The 24,478-nt window shown below is 33.6% G+C and overlaps 1 protein-coding gene across 1 annotated transcript in view; it reads left to right on the plus strand.

Moving 5' to 3' along the window:
* Positions 1–24,478, plus strand: part of KCNH5 (potassium voltage-gated channel subfamily H member 5) — a 520,057-nt gene that overhangs the window by 316,480 nt on the left and 179,099 nt on the right. The window contains exon 8 of the mRNA XM_044662009.1: positions 23,667–23,866. Coding sequence (XP_044517944.1) covers positions 23,667–23,866 — 200 coding nt within the window. The remainder of the gene's footprint in view (positions 1–23,666; positions 23,867–24,478) is intronic.

The following is a 24,478-nucleotide window of genomic DNA, read 5'->3' on the forward strand; positions in this document are numbered from 1 at the left end:
CTTAATTCTTTATAAATTTGAGAAAATTTGACTTTATTAGAGACATTTGTAATGAAAATTTTTTTCCTAGTCTGTTGTTTCCCTTCTAATCTTGCTTAGATCAGTTTTATTTGTACAAAACCTTTTTTAATTTAATATAATCAGAATTATTCATTTTACATCTTAAAATACTCTCTATCTCTTGTTTGGTCATAAATTCTTCCCTTCTCCAAAGAATTGCCAGGCAAACTATTCTGTGTTCCCCTAATTTAGTTATGGTATCACTCTTTATATCTAAATCATATATACATTTTGACCTTAGAAATCAGAGAGGCTATAAGCCTACTTAAGGCAGAGTTTGGAAACGCCAAGGTAGGCCAAGGAAGTAAGCCTAACTTACCCACGTGACAATTCAGAGTAGAAGCATTCTGAGGTCTCAGCCAAGCACCTTCAGCACCAAGTCCAAAGCCGGAACTCCTGAACTCCCGAACTCCTGAACTCCTTCCACTCCAGCTTAATCCTTTTCACAAATGTATATCAGAAGAAATATTCCACTAAGAATAAATATAGTACATATTAAGCTAAGAATTTGTTAGACACTTAGACAGTTAGCTAGTTGTTACAGTTTTGGTTTGGGAGTTAGGAACACTTGAGTTCAAATCTAGATTCAGACACTTACTAGTTGTGTGAATTTAGGCAGGTCACAACTTCTATTTGCCTCAATTACTTCAGATGTAAAATGGGGATAATAATTATGTCTATTTCTCAGGATTGTTCTTAGCATAAAATGAGTTAAATTTTATAACACACTGAGCACAGTGCCTGGGAATAGTAGAAGCTATATAATTGCTAGGCATCATTATTATTTAATAATTAGTTTTATTATTGGCATAATAGTTTTTTTTAAATCTGATGTTTTTCAGTATCATGCTAAACTCTGATATAAGCCTTACATTAAGCATGTATTTTTAAAAAGAGAACTCTTCTGATTAAATATTCAATAAATTGGAAGATTTAATTTGGAAAGATTTTAGGGACCAGGAAAATTCTCTAAGTTTATAGTGAAATTCAGTAAATCTTCAATATATATTCTTTCAGTTACAACAATTTGATTCTTTGGGTGTAAATATCACATAAGTTTATTCTAGTATAAAATAATAGTGTCTGGAAAAAGTACTTTTAGCTGAATACCCAGAGGTGTCAAGTGAAAATTAGCCAAATTAGAATAACATATAATCAGAAACTGAATTCTACTGTTCCCATATTGGTATGACAAAGCAATATAGAGAAAGATTTATAGCTAGGCAACTGATTTAACCAAAATCTGTCATTTGATGTTTATTTTCATTTTTACCCAAACTTTATGTGGAAATTTGATAAAATCATGGAGCCAAAATTCAGAAGCCCAGCAATGAATGGTATATATCTTTGACAGTGTTAATGACAGCTGCCAGCTTTAGTCTCTCAATCCTTTCATGTAAATGATCAGTCAGGTTTCATGCTTCTTTACAACAGTCCTGCAAATCTTTTTCATCTTGTACTTATTACAGTTGACATTTCTAGCACAGTGATGCATTCAGTAGAAGAAAGCAGATATGGCTTTAATCCATAGATGTCAGACTTGGGCAGAAATAAAACTGGAAGTTGAGCATTGTATATTAGATTTCATCCAAAGAGAAAGAAATACATTTATCCAGTAAGTAATAAAATAACACAGATCGAAGTTTTAAAAATGATAATATTTTTATTAGGATGCAAAGTCAACATTATATACATTGAAGGAGAGATGGATAGAAGGCTTTTTTTTTTCCAATTTGGCAAAACTCACTTGACCAATGGAATCTAGACTTATCTAGTAACACCTATCTGAAGTTAAAAATCCAATACTGTTTCATTATAATCTATTGTATACAATTTAAAATATATATTAAGTATTAAAATATTATATAATCTATATAAAATATATTAAATTCTTTATTCTCCAAAGTACTTTCCTGTTTTTAGTTTAATCAGTTCCACATATGATCAAGTCAGTCTTATTGCTGACAATAATATAGAATGTTCTAAGATCATTGTATTTAGGTTCCATCTCTACTTACTATTATGATTATGGTACCAAAAATTTATGAATGATATTTGGTAGGGAAAAGAGGTGATGAATTGGGCTTCCAAAATAGGCAAAATTAAGGTATCTTTGCTTCATTTGCTTAAAAAGACTGTATGGACGATTAAAGCTAAAGAATAAAGAGCTAAAATTAAAGAAAGAATAAAGAGTAAAGAACTATACATATAGACTTGAGAGTTAACATATGATCATAGATTTCTAACTAGTAGAGACCCTAGAGGTTATCTGGTCCAACCTTCTCAATTTTCAGTTGAGGAAATAGCATTTGTGTGATTGATTTACTTGGGTGTCACATATATAAAGAATGACAAAAACCAGTCTTTAAACCCAGTTTCTCTGACTCTAAAGCCACTTAACTTTTCTGAACCTCAGAAGAAAAGGTATATTACATGTGGGAAGGGGGAAAATATGAGCAAAAATTTGGACTCATCACTCACCCTGGAGTCATCAGGAGAGAGTGAAAAAAACAATCCACTTGGAACAAAATATTCATACTAGGACCTTAGAAGATTTTAAATGTCAGGCTGAGAACTTTGGATTCTATCCTATAGTCCATAAAGAACCACTGGAGGTCATTAAAGGAGAGTGACATGATGAAATTACTGTTTTAAGAGATTAAACTTGTGAGTAGCATGACATGGTGGATAGGAGACTAGCCATAAAGTAAAGATTTGAGTTGAAGAACTGTCTATAAAAAGTACTATGCGCGTCTAAGGGCAAATCATTTAGCTTTCAGAGACCCAAGCCATTTTCAAATACTATAAATAACAGATGAGTGGACAATCTGCATCAGTCAAATAATTTCCATGTTGACAATTGACCACATTGAGGAAGCAATAGAAATACCTCACTAGTTATAATATTAATACAAAGATAATGCTGACAATATTTTTAAGAAAACAAATTTAAAAGGTATCACTGTACCAAATACTTAAAATCTCTAATATGTATGTGTATATATATATATACACGTATATATATATACACACACACATACATATATTAAGACTTTATAAACCCTTCTCCCTCTCTTATAAATCTTTTCCGCACTCTTATTAACCTACAGTCACTGAGCCAATCAACACCCAGGATTCAGAACACAGCACTGTAGTCAGTCACCTTTCATTCCATCAGCCAATCGTGTGCCTTGATAAGTGTAACTCCACAATACAGAATTAGATATATATATTTTTTAAATCCCAGATACAGTGAAGCCACCATCAGTGAATGTCGTATAGCGAGGGAAGACTGTAAATAGTTTTATATGGTACAGAGAAATCAATAAATTTCAGTGTGAGAAAGGTATAGGCTTTGGCAATATAGAAGTCACTGGTGAGCTTCAAAGATTCAACTTGATTTTAGCAAAGTAATAAAAAACTAGATTATAGGTTCTGAAAAGGTATTAGATTCCAAAATGTAGACATCTTATTTAGGTAATTTGTCAGCACAACAAAAAGAAATTACTAAAGTAGTTACTGAGGGTAGCAAAGTCACATAAGTGTGCATTTCCTCTTCACTTAATGGTGGGAAATATGCATATTTTGAGAGGAAAGGAGAAACCCAAGAAAGAAAGAGGCTTTAATATATATATTTGAAATTTTTGGTTTATTGAATAGATCATAGTGTTATAATTTGTTTCCATGCCAGCTGCTGCTCCATTAAATTCATGAAGGGCATTTGACCCTGTGTAGGTCAGGTATATTTAACAGTAGGCAGCTTTCAGTGAAATGAGGGTAAAACATTTTTTCATTCATTCCACTACCCATTAGATCTCTGTCCAGTATATTCCTTTCCACTCCCTGGATGTCTTTGAAGCAAGCTTTTATTTATTTATTTTTTACTGTTCAAAAATTTTGATCTACTGTATCTTAATACCTGCCTCCTTCAACTTCGCCTATCTTCTACTAGCTCTTTCTACCTCCCCAAAATATATCTCTCTCTTTTTCCTGCCACTCTTAACTTATTTTCAGGTAGAGACAATTTTGTAATTAAACAACATCTCAGTCTTACATGACTGTTTTTTATTAGAAGAGCTCAGCTTGGTCTATGACATTTTGGATTTCCTGGATTCTTAGTTACATAAATTAATGAGAAGGGCTAATGAAGAAAAGAAAGTGTGTATTTTTACTTAATTTTTAATCTTTTAAAATGAAAAATAATATATTACATATGATAACTGTTATTGAATCTGATTTCATGCTAATACTAATATTTTTTGAATATTAGTAATGTACTTCTGAAGGCAAATTAACTCTTCTAGCATGGTCACTCAGTAAATGATCACTTCTATTGCACTAAGGGTGTATGGGTTTGGTTTTTTTAAGACAAGAGGTGGTAAGGCACCAAGACCCAGTGGGCATATGCTAAAATGACTTGAAATGGAAGAACATACTCTGGATAAATATTATTTATGAATAATCTGGTCTGTACCTTGAATTCTGGGAAGAATTTGATTATCCTAAAACCAGCTAAAATTTAGGCTGCAAACATAGGAAATGTGATATTGAGTAATGCACTATTTATCTAACTTTGAACTCTGTCCCTAAAAGTGGAATTAGGAGACATTTTGTTGTAGGCCATTGGTGATGACTTGTCTATACTTATTAGTGCATATTCTCTGTATTTGTAACCTCTAAAGGAACAGAATGGAATGGAGTCTAGTAATTTTTCTAAATAATGTTTAAGCTAGTTTTAAGCCTGTATCACTTTTAATATTATATATAGCCTACCAGAAAACCCTTAACGTGAAAAGATAATGTCTCAAATAGAACCAAATCAGAAATGCTGCTGGAGTTTTTTTTTTTCTGAGAGTATTCACAACAGATTATTCTCTTACTACAGTATTGATATTTTCAAATGGGATAGTATCAAACACTGCCATTTCCAGAAGATTTCTGGAGGAGAATACACACTCTCTTATAATTATTACTCCACTGCTTAGCACAATGATTGGTATGTGCTTGATGAATGCCAGTTAACTGAATGATATCATATCTTAGAAAAGTGTTACATGAAGTAATCATATCTTTTACATGCTTTAAAGGCTCATATGGATTTTCGTTTCGTGAGAAATCTAGATAAACAAAAATCTAGAAATTATTTAGTCTTTTTTAAACCCATGCCCTTGAGAAAAATCCTTTTTCCTCTTTACATATCCTTTGCTAGTCACAATATACCCAGTTGTTAAGGACTCAACACTGTCCACCAAGTTAGTGCTGAAGCAGTGTTATGCCCTGCTTAATTTCAACTATGAGCAATGGAGTGTTGACACCTTGTAAATTTTTTATACCATCTTCCTTCACAATTCTACTAACCACATTTAAAAGTAGTATATTTTTATATTTGTCCTAAAACTACCTTCAGCAAGGGGGTAGCTTCCAATGCATAGGATTATATATTCAGAGCCAGAGGGAAACTTCAAGATCATTAAATCCAATCCCTTCATTTTAAATATGAGAATATTAAGGCCTAAAAACATGACACAGTAGATAGAATACTCAGCCTTGTGTCAGGAAGATATGAATTTAAATTAGGCCTCAGATACTTTACTTGATGTGTGACACTTGTTAAATCATTTTGACCTCAGTCTGGCTCAATTTCTTCAGCTCTAAAATGGGAATAATCCAACTTTTTAGAGTGTTGAAGGAAAAATGAGAAAATATTTTAATATACTTAGGGTAGTGTCTGGCACATAATAAATGCTTAATGAATATTAATAGTTCTCTAGACTTCCTTTTCCCTACACATACTGGTGGTGTGTGACATATTCAAAATCTGAACCCAAATTCTCTGACTTTATGTTACTCTTTCCATTGTGCCATGAAATCTAAAATGCAAGATTTGATGAATCATCTACTTATGATTTCATATACTTTTGTTCATTTTCAGGAAAACCTAATCTCTCCAGTTGAAATGTCTTCATAAGTTATATTCATTCTTCATATTTTCCCACTGAAGTTCTTATTTCACAGCTGCATCTTGATGTACAAGGACTCCTTAAAGTCTATGCCAATAGTGAATGAGCACTTTTCATATTTTTCGATATGCAAAAAGAGAATATTTTCACCCCTTTCCAAAAATATGTCAATAAAAATAACCTAAATCATGATCATTTTCTACCTCCTTTCTTGTTTTTGTAGTTAAATATTTTTGTACATTCATTATCTTACAATTGGAGGTACTTCATTTGTGAATGCAGATCTTCTCCCATACATATCTAATTCTTGTCTGTGTCTATCTGTAAATATTCCATAGCAGATGTATTAGAGGCCTTCTTCTCTTTCTTTTAATTTACTGTTTTGAGTTGCACATTACTTTAAATTCAGGATTTCTGTATAAACAAAGTTTAACTTTAAAGAAAAGATACTAAATTCATCATTGCATTGGAATCTGTTTGACATAGATATTGAAAGATATTGAGCTTCAAGTGACATGGTAGAAAATAAAATCACTGGACCTGTAAAAATAGCTGAGTAGCAACATAACATCACTGAACTCAGAATAAGGAAGGCTAGAATCTAAATTCAACCTCACATTCCAAAGCTAAGTGAATTTGGAGAAAGCAAGAAGTTTTCTAAACTTCAGTTTCTTTATTGCAAAACAGGGATAATGATTTCCATCAATGGTCCTGAGAATGAAGTGTGATAATATATGTATTTTTCAGACTTTAAGGGATTATGTGAATATCAATTATTGTGCTTTAAAATATTTGAATGAATTTGTGATTTAATATATGTAGGTCTTTTGTCCAATATTACATATTACAAACCATCCACGCCTGATCAATCTTTGTGACCTTCAGCTAAGTCCTCCTTTCACCATGTTTTCTATTTCTTTAGCTCTTACTATTTGACTAATTTATTTTTAATCATATATTTTTATTATATGTTTCTTTTACTGTAAGCAATTACTATCATTGGATATTATTGGTAATACTTCTTACCTATATGATCTGATAAGTCATTAATTACGATCATTAATCACTTTTATGTAGGTTGTTCTAAAATCTTAGTGCATTTTGAGCTATTTAAGCTACTAAAGCTTAAAAATGTTCACAGACTTTTGTGACAGCCAGCAAAAACTTTATAAGATTTGAAAAACATTTTCCTTACAATAATCCACTGAGATAAGGAGTATAACTATTATTTTATATGTATTATATGTACATATACACAAGAACACTGGGAATATAGGAGATTGTGACTTGACATGACCTTCTATTGCTACAATACAACTGAAGAATGATTCAAATTCAGGTTTTCTAATCTCCAGTCCGTACTCTGTACTATACTGTATGTTTTTTCATCTTAAGTAAACTCTCTGTGATTCCTTTTATTCACTGAAACAATTGAATTAGCAAAAGGTTGCTATGAGAAATTACTAGGTAAACTTTGAAGCTCTTTTCAAATCTGAATTATTGTTAGTAGTATTAATAGTTTCCTATTAATACTACTAACAATAGTATAACTAAGCTTTGACAGATTTAAAGAAAGAACATGTGACATGTCTCCATAAAACACCAATATAGTAACTGGAACTTACAAAAATCCCAGTAGAGTTGTAATAACTTGGGTCATTATTAACTAGTAACTTTATCCACAATTGATTAATAAGTTTCCAGTGATGATTACTAGATGAAATCAGGACCCTGTGGGAATAGGCTATATTGTGTTATGGATTAGAGAAAGTGGAAGTTTGAATGATTATGATACCTAGGAGAAATGGTCTTTGAAATGGGAAGTGTTTTTACAATATTAACTCATGTCAGCCCTAGAAATTGATATTTTTGATATTATATTTTTCTTATGTGATATTGATATGACAATCCACTGATTATTTGACTTGGAGTACATCAATCAGCAAGCATTTACTGACGTGGTTAGGTGATTTGACTCAGTGGATAAAGGGGCCAGGTCTGGACATGGGAGTTCCTGAATGCAAATTTGGCCTCAAACACTTCCTAGCTGTGTTACCCTGGGTAAGTCACTTGACCACAATGACCTTGCCCTTTTTACTACTCTTCTGCTTTGGAACCAATGTTTAATATCAATTTTAAGATAAAAGATATGGGTTAAAAAAAAACAAAAAAAAACTTACCACATGCTAGATATCATATTGACTTTGGTGAAAACAAATGAAAAGAAAAAAAATCCCTTGCCTCAAGGAACTTCCATTTCAAAGGGAGAATCAACATATACATGCATAGAAATAGATTTAGTAGTTGCAGGTGATATGGCGAGTCTGGTTGTCCAACTAGTCTTATTTTGCATCAGTCTACTAAGCCTCATTGCCTTGATGGGCTGTAAGAGAGAAATTAGAGAAGAAAAAAAGAGACAGGCAAATTCTTGTAATAGTTGAAGTGAGAGGAAGAGTGGGCTTAAACTAGGGTAACTGTATGAGTTAACAGGAAACATACATGAAACCTCTTGTGAATATAGAGATAACAAAATCTTACTATGGATTGGAAATGTGGAGCAAGTGATAATGGGAAGATGAGGATGAAATTTAGGTTGTAAAGCTGAATGATCAGGATTATGGTACCCTTGAAATAAACACAATGAGTTCAGTTTTGAATATACATTTTAAAATTCAATCAGGATATCCAGTTTGAAATGATCACTAGGCTGTCATAACTCAAGAGAGAAATTAGTGTTGGATAAATAAATTGGAGGATCTTTTTCATAGAGAAAATAATTAAATAATAGGAGTATATACAGAAAAGAAAAGAAAAGAAAAGAAAAAAAAAGCCGAGGACAAATCTTGTGGGAAACCCACAGTTATGGGGCATAGAAGAATACCCAGCAAAGAATACTAAGAAGTAGTCAGGTAGGTAAAACATGAGCCAAGAAATACCAGTGTCATGAATATTATAAGAAGCAGTATTCAGGAACTGAAGGTGAGATCATCATCATTGGTAAATGTCAAGAAAAAATAAAAAAAGAGTTTTACCTGAAAAGTAAAGGCTAAAAAAAAAAAGGCCATCAGATGTGGTAATTAAGAGATTATCATTAACTCTGGAGAGCAGTTTATGCTGAATGATGAAATCAGAAGCCAGGCTACAGAGGGTTTAAAAGAGAAAGAGAGGAAAAGAAGTCACAAATTCAGTCTATTCTACAATCCTTTAAGGATTATAATTTGTGCTGATTGGAAGAGTAGACAAACACTACAATGAAATTGTGAATCCTTGAAGTTATAATACCTGCTTATAATCATGAGCAATATTAAAATTAAGCTGTGCTACCATGGTACCTATATTTTCAAAATCAGTTTCTATGGTTTGATTTATCTAGATCTGAAAGAGGAATATTTAGATCTCCCACTATTATGGTTTTACTATCTATTTCCTTCTTGAGCTCTGCCAGTTTCTCCTTTATGAATTTGGATGCTATGCCACTTGGTGCATACATTTTGAACAGTGTTATTTCCTCATTGTTTATGCTGCCTTTAATCAGGATATAATGACCTTCCCTGTCTTTTTTAATCATATAAATTTTAATTTGGCTTTGTCAGAAATCACAATTGCCACTCCTGCCTTCTTTTTCTCATTTGACACCCAAAAAATTTTGCTCAAGCCCTTAACCTTAAATTTGTGTTCTTCTACCCGCCTCATATGTATTTCTTGTAGACAACATATGGTAGGGTTTTGGTTTCTAATCCACTCTGCTATTTGCTTCTGTTTTATGAGTGAGTTCATCTCATTCACATTCAGAGTTATAATTATCAGTTGTGCATTTGCTGACATTTTCATATCCTCCCCTATTCCTACCCCTTCTTCTTAAACTATTTCCTTTTAAAACAGTGGTTTGCTTTAAGCTGGTATCCCTTATCCCCTCCCTTGATTAACTTCCCTTTCTACCCACTCCTTTATTATTCTCCTCTTTTTATTTTTAAAGGTCTAATAAATTCCCTCCCCCTTCTTCTCCCTTCCCTTTTTTGACCTCCCCACTCCCCTGCTCCCCTTGGTTTATCCCTTCTGACTTTCTCAGTAGGGTTAGATAGAGTTTTTTATCCCAATGGATAATATAGCTACTCTTCCCTCTCCAGGTTGATTACACTGAGAGTAAGTTTTAAATATTACCTCTTAATGCTCTCTTCCTCTCCTTCTTATAATAGTATTTGTCCCCTCCCCTTCCCATGACCTCTTTGTGTGTAATTGATCCGTGGTTGAAGGCCCAGCTCTCTTGCCTTTCTGAATATCATATTCCAAGCCTTGTGGTCTTTTAGTGTGGAGGATGCCAGATCCTGTGTGATCCTGATTGGTGCTCCTTGATATTTGAATTGTCTCTTTCTGGCTTCTTGTAAGATTTTTTCTTCTACTTGGAAACTCTTGAATTTGGCTATTATATTCCTAGGTGTTGACTTTTCTCTTTCCAGTGTAGAGGGTGATCTATGGATCCTTTCAATGTCTATATTGCCCTCTTGTTGTAGAACTTCAGGGTAATTTTGCTGAATAATTTCTTTTAGTATGGAGTCCAAATTTCTATTAATTTCTGCTTTTTCAGGAAGACCAATGATTCTCAAATTGTCTCTTCTAGACCTGTTTTCTTGATCTGTCACTTTCTCATTGAGATATTTCATGTTTCCTTCTATTTTATCAGTTTTTTGACTTTGTTTTATTTATTCTTGCTGTCTTGTGAGATCATTGGCTTCTAATTGCTCAATTCTAGCCTTTAGGGACTGGTTTTTGACTATAATCTTTTGGTTTTCCTTTTCAATCTGGTCATTTCTGGTGTTCAATTTGCTTATCAGTTCATTTGATTTCTGAGCCTCACTTTCCAATTGCAAAATTCTGCCTTTTAAACTGTTATTTTCTTGCCTGATTTCCTTTTGAGCTTTTTCTCATTTCTCTAGCCAAATCTTTTCCAACCTTTTCATCATCTCAAATTTGAACTCTTCAAGCGCTTGTGACCAGTTTTCATTATTTTGGGAGGGTCCAGATGCTTGTTTGTTCTCCTCTTCTGTTTGCATCGGTTGTCTGGATTTTCTCTGTGTAAAAGTTATCGAGTGTTAAAGATTTCTTCTTCTTGTTGTTAATCTTTCTCTTTTGGCCTTCCTGATTCTGGGTTGCCATCGTTAGCCCAGCCCGTTCTCAGCTTTATCCTCGCGCTCAGGGTCTATCTGCACTCTTTCGGCTCCTGAGGTCTCAGGTCTGGTTGTTCTCAAGGTCAAGCCCCCTGGTGGACCCCCTTGCTTGATCCTCTGGCGGAGGCTCCTTTATAAGTCTCCAGGCAGTGCTGCCACAGTCCTATATCTGTCTTCACTGGTTCCCCACTCAGGGTTTCAGAGCCTTCGCTCACGCGCACACGCCTGTGTCCGCCTCCACCCATGCCTGTGCTCCGCGTCTGTGTTCTGTGTCCATGCTCAAAGTCCGTGTGCGTTCTTTAGCCTTTTGGCGTCCTAAGTTTTGCTGCTCTCAGGAACAGGCCCTGGAGTGGTAAGTGGTTCACGATTCACTTAAATGACTCCTCATAACCATTGAAAATACAAATATTGTAATGTTCATTACTATTAATTCTTGAAATTAATAGGGTAGAAATTTTATTTAGGCAATTCTAGTGCAACTTTTTGTCTAGGATGTGTGTCAAAATTATCTTACAAATGGAGAGATCCTGGTAAAGGTTCAATTCATCCCCATATAATTTCCTCTACTCCACTAATGTGTCACAATATTTGGATCTGATTCCTAATTTCAAATTATATCTTCTGAACAATTCCACTTTAAAATATAAGCATTCCTGGGAGGATGTGATAGAATGGAACAAAAGAAAAAGAACTAGACTAAAAATCAGAAAACTTGTTTCAAGTTCTAGCTGATAGCTTCTAAATTTTCTTTAAAAATTAAATTATTTTTTCAATTCATGTAAACCCAAATTTTTAACATTCATTTAAAAATAATCAGTTCTAAATTATTTCCCTTTCTCCCTCCCTATCCCTATCTTTGAGAAGGCAAGCAATTTGATATATAGATTATATATGTGCAGTCATGCAAAACACTTCTGTACTGTTAAAATTTTTGATGGTGATAAAGTTACAAATTCTTGAAGTCTCAATTTTCTCATTCATAAAGTAGAAATTATGATAATATTTGTACTGCTTACCTCACAAGGCTGTTGTGAGAAACTGTGCATTAAAGTTATGTTAATGTGAGCTATTATAATATGGTAATATTATAATAGTTATAATATTTTTTCATATGTATATTCATGCAATTACTTTCTGGCTGGGCAATAACTTAGTTTGAGGTATGGAAATACAGAGACACAATTATCATGTCAATTTTGAGTGGTAGTTGGAAAAAAAGAAGTTTCAAAAGTGTAGAAGCTAGATCTTAATGTATACGGGGCTCCTAGAATAGAGATGTACTGAATTTATGTAAACAGATGTACTGAAGTCCAAATTCTGGTATTTCAAAATTTTGTTCTAACTAGTATATATTTTATTTTTATCATATATTTTTGCTTTATTGATGCTTATTCTTTTTTTTTAGAATGGTAATTTCTCTCTGATTTTCTATTTTTCTCCTTCCTTTAAACAAATAAATATGGTTAAGCATAATAAATGGAAATAAATGGGCATGACTGAAAATGTATGCTTCATTTAACACCTCTAGGCCACTTGCTCTCTGCCGTGAAGTGGGGAGGCATGCCTCATCATCAGTCTTCTAACATTACTGGTTACTGTTGATTAGTTATGAAGTCTTTCTTCATTGTTTTCCTTTACATAATTGTAAACATTTAAAAAGTTCTGATTCTGCTTATTTGGCTTAGCATGATTTCTTGCATCTAGTCCTAAGTTTCCCTAAATTCTTTTCATTTATCATGTCTTATTGTATAATAAAATTCTATGTATTGTATAATAAAATTCTATTATATTAATGTACTACAACTTGTCCAGCTATTTCCCAACCTTTTCGTTCTTTGTTACTACAAAGAACAATCTGTATATTTTCACATATATGAAACCTTTCCCTCTCTCTTTCATATTCTTAAGGCTTTTAGGTAGCAATGCTATTAGTGGGGAAGAGGATATATATAATTGAATGACTTGCTGGGCATAATTTCCAGTTATTTTCCAGAAAGGATGTATTTACTCTAGTAATTCTGCATTAATGGCCAGCAGTTATTTTAAAAGATATCAGTTGGTGCTACACTCAACCATAAATTAATGGAGAATTTTCTTCCCAAAATCTCTTTAGGAAATAATTATCATTAAAAATCAACTTTAGTGAATATAGATAGAAAAGAAAATGATAGTTAAACCATCAAGATAACCTTAAGGGTTAGAGAAAAAGTGTTCTCACATCATTATTTTAAATTGCTTAGTTGAATTCCGAATATAGACTGGCCAAGATTTATAAAAGGAAGATAATAAGGAAAAGTAAATGCTAGATGTCAGCATGAATAGATTAAAAAAAGACTGTGAAATGAAGAGCATTAATAAAGAGATGAATGAATGCTGTTTGCCCTAACAAGCAAATGAAATGAAGAAAATGGAGACAGTGTTTTCTCCTAAAGTCTGGATATCAAAATCTTATCTATTTTCATTAAGCCCCATGGAGAAAAGCCTGGGAAGTAGATAATTAGATATACATATTTTTATGCATGACTTTTGGTTAATTGTTTTAATCCTTAGATCCCTTAGAGATAAAAGATATCTGGCATACTCTTTGGAGTATCCATAAATGCATTTAATGGGTTTGTGTTGTTAAAACACAAAAAAAGAGGAAGCCATAAAATATATTGATTTCTTTAATGACTGATGGTTGTTTTCAGTGAGTCAAATTAATCATAATCAATATCCAATTGCCCCAGGTAGAGAAAGGTTTTTTGGTTTTGTTTTATTGTTGTTCAACTAAATCATAGATTTAGACCTTGAAAGGATTTAAAGGTAATCTTATCCAAATTCTTATTATCCAAATGAAAAAGTGAGTCCTAGACTTAAGTACATGTATGTTAATTATGACATATTTCATGTGCCATTGATTTCTGGGTTTCACTTTCCTCATCTGTAAATTAGTGAATAAGATTCCCTCTAAATCTTTATAACTTTAACCCCATATATCCCATCTACTTGGGATAAAAGAGGAAACTGGGTCAGAGTGAGGATCTTCATTATGATTAGTCTGATTCATTGACAACAATGAGAAAATCATTATCCATTTTGGTTTTTCTCCTTTTTATGATTTTAAAACAGAGAAAATAATAATAACAAACACATTTATACAGATTCTAGTTAGGCTATATTTGATATGGCCAGTAAAACTCTGATAAATTGGCACTGAAATTGTCCCAATGTCTTTTTGGGTCACCACAAACTAAAATATTTGTAATATATCTACTTTTTTTCTTTGTCTTCTTTCCTTGTGCTTCCATTTAAAATTTTTTCCATTCTATCCATTCTTGTAATTCCATTTTGGATTTTTATGGGGCCAGTTAGGTGTGTCTTTACTTTTATTACGATTGGCCCGATTAATGATCCTCTCTTTCTCACCATGTGTCAAAAGTGCTCCTAAAACATTTTCAACGTCCTGCCAAGTAGGGTCATAAGTTTCGAATATATTTTCTAATGTTTTTAAAACTAAAAATGGTTCTTTCTCAAAACTAGGTGTATTCTTTTTAAATCCAGCTAAATCATCCGGGCTGAAGGGAGTAAAGTGTTTTACAGATACCAGGTCTCCTTCAGTATTAAAAGTAGGTACTTCTCGTAAAGGAAATAGTGTTGTGCTATCTTGAATGGCAGGGAGTGTAGGTCCTGCAGCAATAGCAGTAGCTGTGATTGTCTGTAGGAGGGGCTGAGGGGTGGGTTGGACAGGTTGAGGAGGTGGGAGTGGGACGGGCTGGGGATGGGGTGGTACGGGTTGGGGATGGGGCAGTAGGGGTAGGGGGTAGGGGATGGGTTGAGGAGAGGGTGTGTGGCCGCCAGGAATCAACAATTCAGGTTGATTCCGTAATTAAATCAGACCCAAGTCAGCATCGGGTTGAGGAGTTTATTTACAATCTGGTAGGTAAAAAGTAGGAATAAAGAGAAAGGGAGAGGGCTAGTCCAGGCCAAAGGCCCGGATGGAGAGAGAAGGTTAAAAGGCTAATAAATGAAGCTGTAAGCCACAAGGCCCAGCAGAGTTTAGAATTGGCCCAGCTAGGCCAAGGAAGTCAGCCTAACTTACCCACGTGACAATATAGAGTGTAAGCTCTCTGTGGTCTCAGGAGATGCTTCTTCTTCCAGTTCGAGATGGCAACTCCCCCCACAGGAAGTTCACTAACTTACTTAAAGAGATAGTGTCTTTCATCACTTCCTGTGGTCCACCTCTAATTCAAATGGACAAATGGCAGTTTCTGCACTGATTTGGACTGCCCAAAGGGCAGTCCCTTATTCTTGATTTGTTACTTATTGTCACGTGTAGGTAACTTGTCTCCCCTCCCCACTAAGGGAGCTTAGGATTACATCATTTCTATGCCTAGGATGGGTAGATTTTTGACTATTAATGGGCTCGAGCTAATTCTATTTACACATATTACAGAATTTTTTTCTGCTTGCAGTTATATAACACTTCACTGAAGTTATATTTTTAAGTATTTACACTATAGTCAAAAGGAAACTTAGAGGGGAAGGGAGCCTGGAACAACACAGCAATAAAAGAATGTTAAATTGAAATAATGCTAAACCCTTGAACAGGGGGGCAGATTCCTGTATCTGGGAGAGCAACATCTGAGCCTCAGAAGAGAAACATATCTGAGATGGAATTGTGTTGGGCCATTGAAATGGGGAACTGAGGATGGCCTATATGAACTTACCTTAATGCTGCTTTGAATGTAAATTGATGCTTCCTGACATCATTAACACCATGTAAATGATCATTTTAACTTATATAGAAGATAGTCTATATTAGTTCTAGCCCTATAAATAACTGGATAAAGTGCCTTCCCATTATAAGTATAAGAATATCCACTTAACCTTGAAAAACATTTGATGTTTTTCATCCACAATTGATGGCTGATGTCTAAAATATTGCTTCCAGTGTTTCAATTCTTTAACTTAAGATTCCTGTTATTATCAGTAATTAATATTTTAGTGTGAATGAGTTCCAAATTTTTCTTAAGAGTAATTTTTTTATATAGGCATAAAGGACTGACTATGAAGCCACTAGATATTTGTTTGTGGGGATAGAGAAAACAGACCATTAAGGGGACAGATGTAGTCAAGAGAAAAACTGTTTACATGCCAGTTTTTCACAATCTAGCTTTAGACCTTCAAGGTCTAAATATGAAAAAGATAAGAATATGAAAAGCAATGTAATACTAAAATGGCTGATGTCAACATAGGCTCATCAGTAGCTGATATCTTGTTTTTTATGCTGTCAATAAGTATTTACAAACTACTTACCATATATCAAACACAGTGTTAAGCAGTATGGATATAAGGAGGGGTGTGTGGCAGCCCAGCCTCTTTCCTCAAGAAATCAATGTTTTAGTAGGGTGAAAAACATGAAAATAACTAGATACTATCAAGATATTTGCAATGTAGTTGAAGGTCATTTTAGAGGTTTTAAAACTAGTAAATCAGTTGTCAGAAAAATCTTCCTACAGACAATGATATTGAATTTAATTTTGAAGAAAGGGAAATTAAGAGGTAGAGGTATAGAGAGAATATTCTAGGTATAGGTAATGAAAAATGCAAAGCTACTGAGATGAGAAATGGGATGTTGTGTCCAAGAAAGAATCAGTTGGCAAGTGTGTATGGGTCATAGAATGCATGAATGAGAGTAAACTATAAAAAGCCTGAGAATATAGGGTAATGGTAAAGAGATTTAAATGCCTAATAGATAGGGGATGAGGGTGAAGGAAGTGGGGAAGAGAGAAGGGAACAAGCTTTTAGTAAGCACCTACATTGTTCTAGTCACTGTGCTATGCACTTTATAAATATTTCATTTGAACCTCATAACAACTCTGAGACATAGGTGTTATTATTATTTCAGAGATACCTTGGTATTCGTCATTAATTCATTTCAGAAAGCCAGTTGAATATGAAAAAGGCTGAGTACCAAATGAATTTTTTTCCCACAAGGAATAATGTAAATTGAATTAATCTGTTCTAGTCACCCAGAAAATCCAGATTTTATAAGGTATTGTATGTATTAATGGAATTTTATTTTTCTAAGTAAACATTAAAAATACATAGATATAAAAACAAAATTAGATTAAATAAAATTATTTTAGCTTAACTTTGTATTGAGAGGAGTTCATTGCATAAGGGGATGGTGGAGAGGAGAAATGTTTTTGTCTGGAATTGTCTCTTTCCATAATACCTGTGGGCAGCTGCCTCTTGGAGTTCTTTTTCTTTTTCTTTTCTGTCCCTTATCCCCACTGAACCCTGCTTGAGATTTACGTGGAAAAAGTTTCATAAGAAACCTAATCAATGATATTTCTTTTTGTCTGCTTTTAAAATTCCTCTAAAGTGTGAAATTTATCAGAGTGATTTTTTCAACAAAATTTTGCACTTCCATTCATTTTGCACTCATTTCCTTGATTAATGAAGTGGGATTGTTCTCCTTTTCCTCCTTCTTACCTGAAGAAAATTCCCTGCCATTAGCTGTTACTCCTTTTGAAGATCCTGCAGCTCCTCAGTTTTGAGCTCTTCTTTATGCTCCTGAGCTAACATGAAATCCTTCGTTTTGGCTGGAGTGGGCATATGCTTCCCAAGATTGGATTGCTAACAAGTTCTAGTAAGCAAGAAGCATGCCAACAAGCATCTAATTCTGGGACAATTTTTTTCTCATAAAAATGAATTAAATAAAAAATTCAACAAGTTCTGAAACTGTAGAGTACCAAGATTTAGCTTTACTATTTTGTTGTTGAAGCAACTAGGGAAGATAGAGGTCAAGTGACTTATGCAAGATCACATAGCTAGTAAATTTCTGAGACCAGTTTTGAATTCACTACTCTATCCACTATACAATCTAGCTCTTCGGAATACTTTATATTTGTTCCAAGATCCAGTTAGGGAGTTGAATAGTGGGAAGTACCATGGTCAGACCTATGCTTTAGGAAAATCACTTTGATAGTTGCCTGATGGATAGATTGGAGTGGGAAGAGATTTGAGCCCGTGATGCTCATTATAAAACTATTGCCATAGCCTAGACTCTTATCTAGATGATGAGGATGTAAATATGAACAGAGGCTGTGTCAATGGAGAGAAGGGAGTATGTTTGATAGATGATATGATGTTAAAAGTAACACTTGGGCAATGACAAGATTTGTAAGATAGGTAAGATGAGGGGCTAAAGATGAATTAATTGTGAACCTAGGGGAGTGGGAAGTTTTCTCAGCAATAAAAGGAAAGTTGGGGGAAGAAGAATAGGGATAATGAATTCCATTTTCGACATGTTGAGTTTGAAACAGCTGTGGGACATTCCATTATAAATATATGAAGTCCAGGTGGTAATGTGGAACTGGAGTGGAGGAGAGAGACTAGGATTACATATGTAGATTTGGGAATCATCTGAATCATATACTGAGAATGAGTGGAGAAAATGTTACTGAGTCCTTTTAGGGGTAGATATTAACTATGTTCATGTCAAAAGTCCCATATATTACAGAGGGTTGAAATGTGGAATGATTATTAAATGATCCGTTATTACCTGAAAGGCTATAAGGGAAAAATCATGAAATTTTCTAAAGCTCATTTTAATGACCCTAGTAATATGTGCAATAGTCTTCCTGATGGAAAATTGGACATTTGAATTCTATGTGCAGAATCATTTAATAAATCTCAACTGAGCTGGTATCCTCCAAGTGTGGTTATGAATATTTCATAAAAATGAAAATGATATTTCTTAATTAATTCATTGTCTGTTTAATTATGGTGAGATCTAAATGTTGCATGCCATTTACTGTCCTCCTAGAAGATGAACATGGCATTCTCTTCTTCTGATTAGTGAACTTAGAATATAGCAGGGGTGATTAAATTTTTAAAAGCTTTTTTACAGTGTTCACATGTGATCTTAAAGGAAAATGGATTATATTTCTTTTCTTTCGAAGGTTGAGAAGGCTCTGACTAGCAGGCATGCTTTGATCCTGGATTTTCTTAGTCAAGATGGTCCCATAGTTTCATGAGAATAGGTCTGAAACATAGTTTAATGGTGGTAATGATGAATTGTACTTCCTCTTCCACAAATATTTTTTCCTTAAAGAATACAATAGTATGGAATTTTATTCACTTTTTATTTCAAGTTCTAAGTTCCCACTTTTTTCTCTTGAGTCTTAAACCAAATAATGTAATATGTTAAGTATGGCTCTCATATAATGAATCAACATTAATGAATGACAAAAGGTTCAGATAAAGAACAAAACAGTGTTCCTATAATATTGCTTTATTTTTCATGATGCTGCAACAGTTTTCATAAACCTTCAATTAAGAAATTATCTATCACTTATTACTTAAATATAACCATGAAGATCTACTGTAAGATAATGCTTTCAGCTAGGAATAGTGTAGATGAAGATATCATGAAAAATTTAGTCTATAAGCAAATATTTTATAGAACCAAATGAGGTTAGCACATAAAAATTCAGTATGCCTGGGAAGCTTATCAAATACTTTCGGCTAAAAATTATACAGCACAAGTATTACAGTTAATAATATGTCAATAACTATATTTTTCCCTTGAAGTAAACAAATCTCATTTCTTCTCCTTTACAATCTGAAACCTCATGGTATTAATTTCTTTCTTCAGCAACCTTAGCCTAATCACATATTTCCATGTGATTATATTGTTTAATACTGATGAAAGTACACTAAATATGTGGAATGTGTATTTTTTATGTTTAGATATTCAAAGATTTAAAGACTCAGTTGAGAAATGTCAGAACTATATTTTTCCTATTCAGTTTTAATAAAACACCATCTGTCTTAAAAATTACCTTATCCTGACTTCAGAATCCCTAAATCACAATGATGGAGTAAATTAAAATGAAATACTAACAGCTTTTTGTTGTTAAATAAATATAAATTTATTATTTTATAGGGGAAAAAACTGTTTGAGACAAGGGGAAACAAAATATTTCCTCCCAGAAAGTTATTTTCAGTATAATTTGTCACTAATGGCTTTACATTTCATATTATGTCCCTCCAATATAGAACAAAAATGAGTAAAAAATGGAGGTAGGATTATTTGCTTTAGATGAAGAAGATGACTATGTACTAAACTAATGATAGATGAAAGATATTTACAACCAATCCTAGGAAATATATGTCAAGGTCAGTGGGCTATTTTACTCATTTCAAAACACTAAAAACGTGAGCTGTCACAAAAATGAAATGATAGGTGATTCCCAAACTTGGTTCAACCCATTCATTTCTTTTTCTTCCTCACTAGATCCATTTTAAAAGCTATTAACAAGAAACAAAGGTGACAATTTTATATTACACCTTCTTGTACTTTCAATTTAATAAGGAAAAACTTACTACTTTTCATGCACATGAAACCCTACCAAAATTTTTTCAGAAGCACAAGATTAAGAGTGAAGGATAAAGGAACTCAGGGATATGGGAAAGATAAATGAACAAGCATTTTATTACCTATCTTGTGCCAGGTCTCATAGTAGTCTAACAAAGACAAAAATGAAAAATCTTACTCTCAGTTAACTTAAAGTCTAACAGGGAAGATAAAAATACACATAAATAAATAAGTATATAAAGTGAAGACAAAGGAAATTTTAGTGGAATGGAAATAGTTGAGGAACCAGGTATAGCTTCCAATAGAAGTTGTTAGTTGAATAGAGCTTTAAAGGGAAAAAGACTAATTCCTAGACGTAGGAGTGCAGTGGGAATCTATTCAATTAATAACCAGTGCAGGAGTACAGAGATTGGAGGTAGAGAGTTTTGTGTAAGGAAGAACAAAAACATTTTGGCTGACTCATGGATTATGGTAAGAGCAGCAATGTATGCTAATGTCTAAAAATTGGTTAGAATTAGGTCCTGAAGGGCTTTAAAAGATAAACAAAGATGCTTACAATATACTTATTCCTAAAGGCATTAGGGGGACGTTATAGTTTATTGAATAGCAGAAGCTGAGTAATGTGATTAGAATTAAACTTTAGTAAAATAATTTGGGGAAAATGAATTGGATAGAAGAGATACTAGAGGCAGGGAGACTAATTAAGAGGCTATTACAGTTGTCCAGTTAAGAGGTGAGCTGTGGTGGTAGTCATGTTAATACAGAAGGGTGATGGATATGACTGATATTTTGGGGAAATAAATATGAAAAAATTGGCAACTTGGATAGGTTGAGTAATTGAGAGTCAAGAGGGAAAGAATGCCAAATTTGGAAATGAGTATGGTTTTTTTTTTGTTTTTTTTTTTTAACCCTTGTACTTCGGCGTATTGTCTCATAGGTGGAAGATTGGTAAGGGTAGGCAATGGGGATCAAGTGACTTGCCCAGGGTCACACAGCTGGGAAGTGGCTGAGGCCGGGTTTGAACCCAGGACCTCCTGTCTCTAGGCCTGACTCTCACTCCACTGAGCTACCCAGCTGCCCTGAAATGAGTATGTTGAAGGATAGTAGTACAACTTTTATTAAGAATATTTTTTCTAATTACATATAAACATTTTAAACACTCATATTATAATTTTTGAGTTTAAAATGATCTGTTTCACCAGAAGAACACTGTACACAGAGATTGATACACTGTGGTAAAATCAAAAGTAATGGACTTTTGTACTAGCAGCAATGACCCAGGACAATTCTGAGAGATTTATGGAAAAGAACACTCTCCACATTCAGAGGAAGAACTACAGGTGTGGAAACACAGAAGAAAAACAACCGTTTGAACACATGGGTTGATGCAGACATGATTGGGGATTTAGACTCGAAATGACCACACCAATGGTCATATTAATAATATGGAAATAGGTCATGATTGATGATACATGTTAAAACCGGTGGAAATGTGCATAGGCTATTGGGGGGGGGCTTGAAGGGGGAAGGGGAAATAAAAACTTGTAACCATGGAAAATTTTTCTAAAAAAATAAAATATTTAAATTTTAAAAAATAAAATAAAATAAAATGATCTGTTTCCTCCCCTCACCCATCAAGTGATGTGAAGCAATTTGACAGAGGCTATACATATGCAGTTATGCTAAAACATTTCCACTTTTAGTCATATTGGGAAAAACCACAAAGAAATCCCCCAAACTCAAGAAAAATAAAGTTTAAAAATATTCTTTAATCCACATTCAGATATCATCAGTTATTTCTCTGGAGGTAGATAGCAGTTTTCATCATTAGTCCTTTGGAATTGTCTTTGGTCACTGTATTGCTGAGAATAGTTGTCATTTACAGTTGATCATCTAACAATACTGCTGTGACTGTGTACGATATATTTTTTTTTGTTGTTCTCACTTCTCATTGCATCAGTTTATGTCTTTCCAGTTTTTTCTGAAAGCATTCTGCATATTATTTCTCATAGCAAAGTACTATTCCTTTACAATTACATACCATAACTTGCTCAGCCATTCCCCAAATGATGATTCCCTCAACTTCCAATTCCTTGCCACCATACACACACACAAAAAAAACAAACCTGCTACAAATTTCCTCTTGAACTTTTAAATTGTTTTGGGAATAAAATTTTTTTTAAAACTCATCCTTTTGTTGATTCTGCCGTCCCAGAATTCATTTTAAGACATTATTTTGTCATTATTCAGATGTAAATTTTGGAGAACTCAGGCCAGTGCCTTCATTACTCCACTTTCTTACTCGCTCCTCTTAGGATAGTGGTATCTAAAACAAATAGTTCAGAAGCCATGAGATTTTTTTGGGGGAAAAAGATGAGTCTAGTTTTAGATATGCTTGAGTTTGAGATGTTTGCAATATATGCCTATTAATTTTTTTTTAAGTATAGCTGGAGCTCAGGAGGGAGATGGAGCTAGTATGTATGTATATATAAGTATATACATATACACATACACATATATTTTGCTAAAGTTGTTAATCATTTAAAGTTTGGCTATTATGTATATATGGCTTTGGAATATTCATCCAAGAAATGATAATTGAACCAAATGGAACTCATGAGGCTGAAACTTGAGGCTGAACTCAAGCCTGAAAACATGTAGAGAAAATATAACAGATTCTTGGTACACATTTGAGGTGACAAGATATAAAAGATGAATAAGCCAAGGATACTGAGGAAGTATCATCAAACACATAGGGAAATAAGCATTATTATAAGGAATGAATTCCCAAACTTTATAATCAGTCCTTAGAGAATGAAGATACCAATTTAAATGGAAATTGTATTCAAAGAGACCATTATGAAAGGCAATCTTTCTCACAAGATCTTGGACAATGGTACCTGTGGCCTACACATAGCATTATTTGTCACTAATTTCTTCATTTTCCAAAGTAAAAAAGATGGGTCGAGTTACTTTTTTATGCCCTAAATCATACTGAAATACACATGTACCTAGTTTATAATATTATTGACATGTTCTTTATATTATGTTTTTTTTATATTTTCCTGGATTATTTATATTAACTTTTTATCATTGTTTATTCTCTTTCAGCCCTCCTATATGCAACTATTTTTGGAAATGTGACTACAATTTTCCAGCAAATGTATGCCAACACCAACCGCTACCATGAGATGCTGAACAATGTCCGGGACTTCCTAAAATTGTATCAAGTCCCTAAAGGCCTTAGTGAAAGAGTCATGGATTATATCGTCTCCACATGGTCTATGTCAAAAGGCATTGACACAGAGAAGGTATGAATTGCTTCAGCATTCATTTAGCCAGTTATTATACTCATTTAACTCATGTTTAATTTGTTTCTGAAATTCCAACTATATAACATAGGCTAGTATGACTATATATTTATTTTTTTTAACCCTTGTACTTCGGTGTATTGTCTCATAGGTGGAAGATTGGTAAGGGTGGGCAATGGGGGTCAAGTGACTTGCCCAGGGTCATAGCTGGGAGGTGTCTGAGGCCAGATTTGAACCTAGGACCTCCTGTCTTTAGGCCTGACTCTCACTCCACTGAGCTACCCAGCTGCCCTAGTATATTTTATAGATGTTTTAATCCATATATTGAGTACCAGCCATTCATCTTCAGCTAAGGCTAATCTATGCCATCACTTGAAGGAACCTATTTTCTGTACTATTTTCTCAACTCTTTTAAATACTTTCATTTCCACCCACATGCTCATGACAACTTTTTAAAGCACTTATTCCTCCACATTCACCTAGAAATTACACTTTCTACCTTTTCTTTCCAGCTAAAACAAGGACAATACATCTTTTCTAATTTCTGTCTCTCAATCTAATATTTGTAAAATTGACATCTTGTCAATTTCAAACACTAAAAATCCTTTTTTA

Source organism: Gracilinanus agilis, chromosome 2 (assembly GCF_016433145.1).
Source record: "Gracilinanus agilis isolate LMUSP501 chromosome 2, AgileGrace, whole genome shotgun sequence".
NCBI classification, from domain to species: domain Eukaryota; kingdom Metazoa; phylum Chordata; class Mammalia; order Didelphimorphia; family Didelphidae; genus Gracilinanus; species Gracilinanus agilis.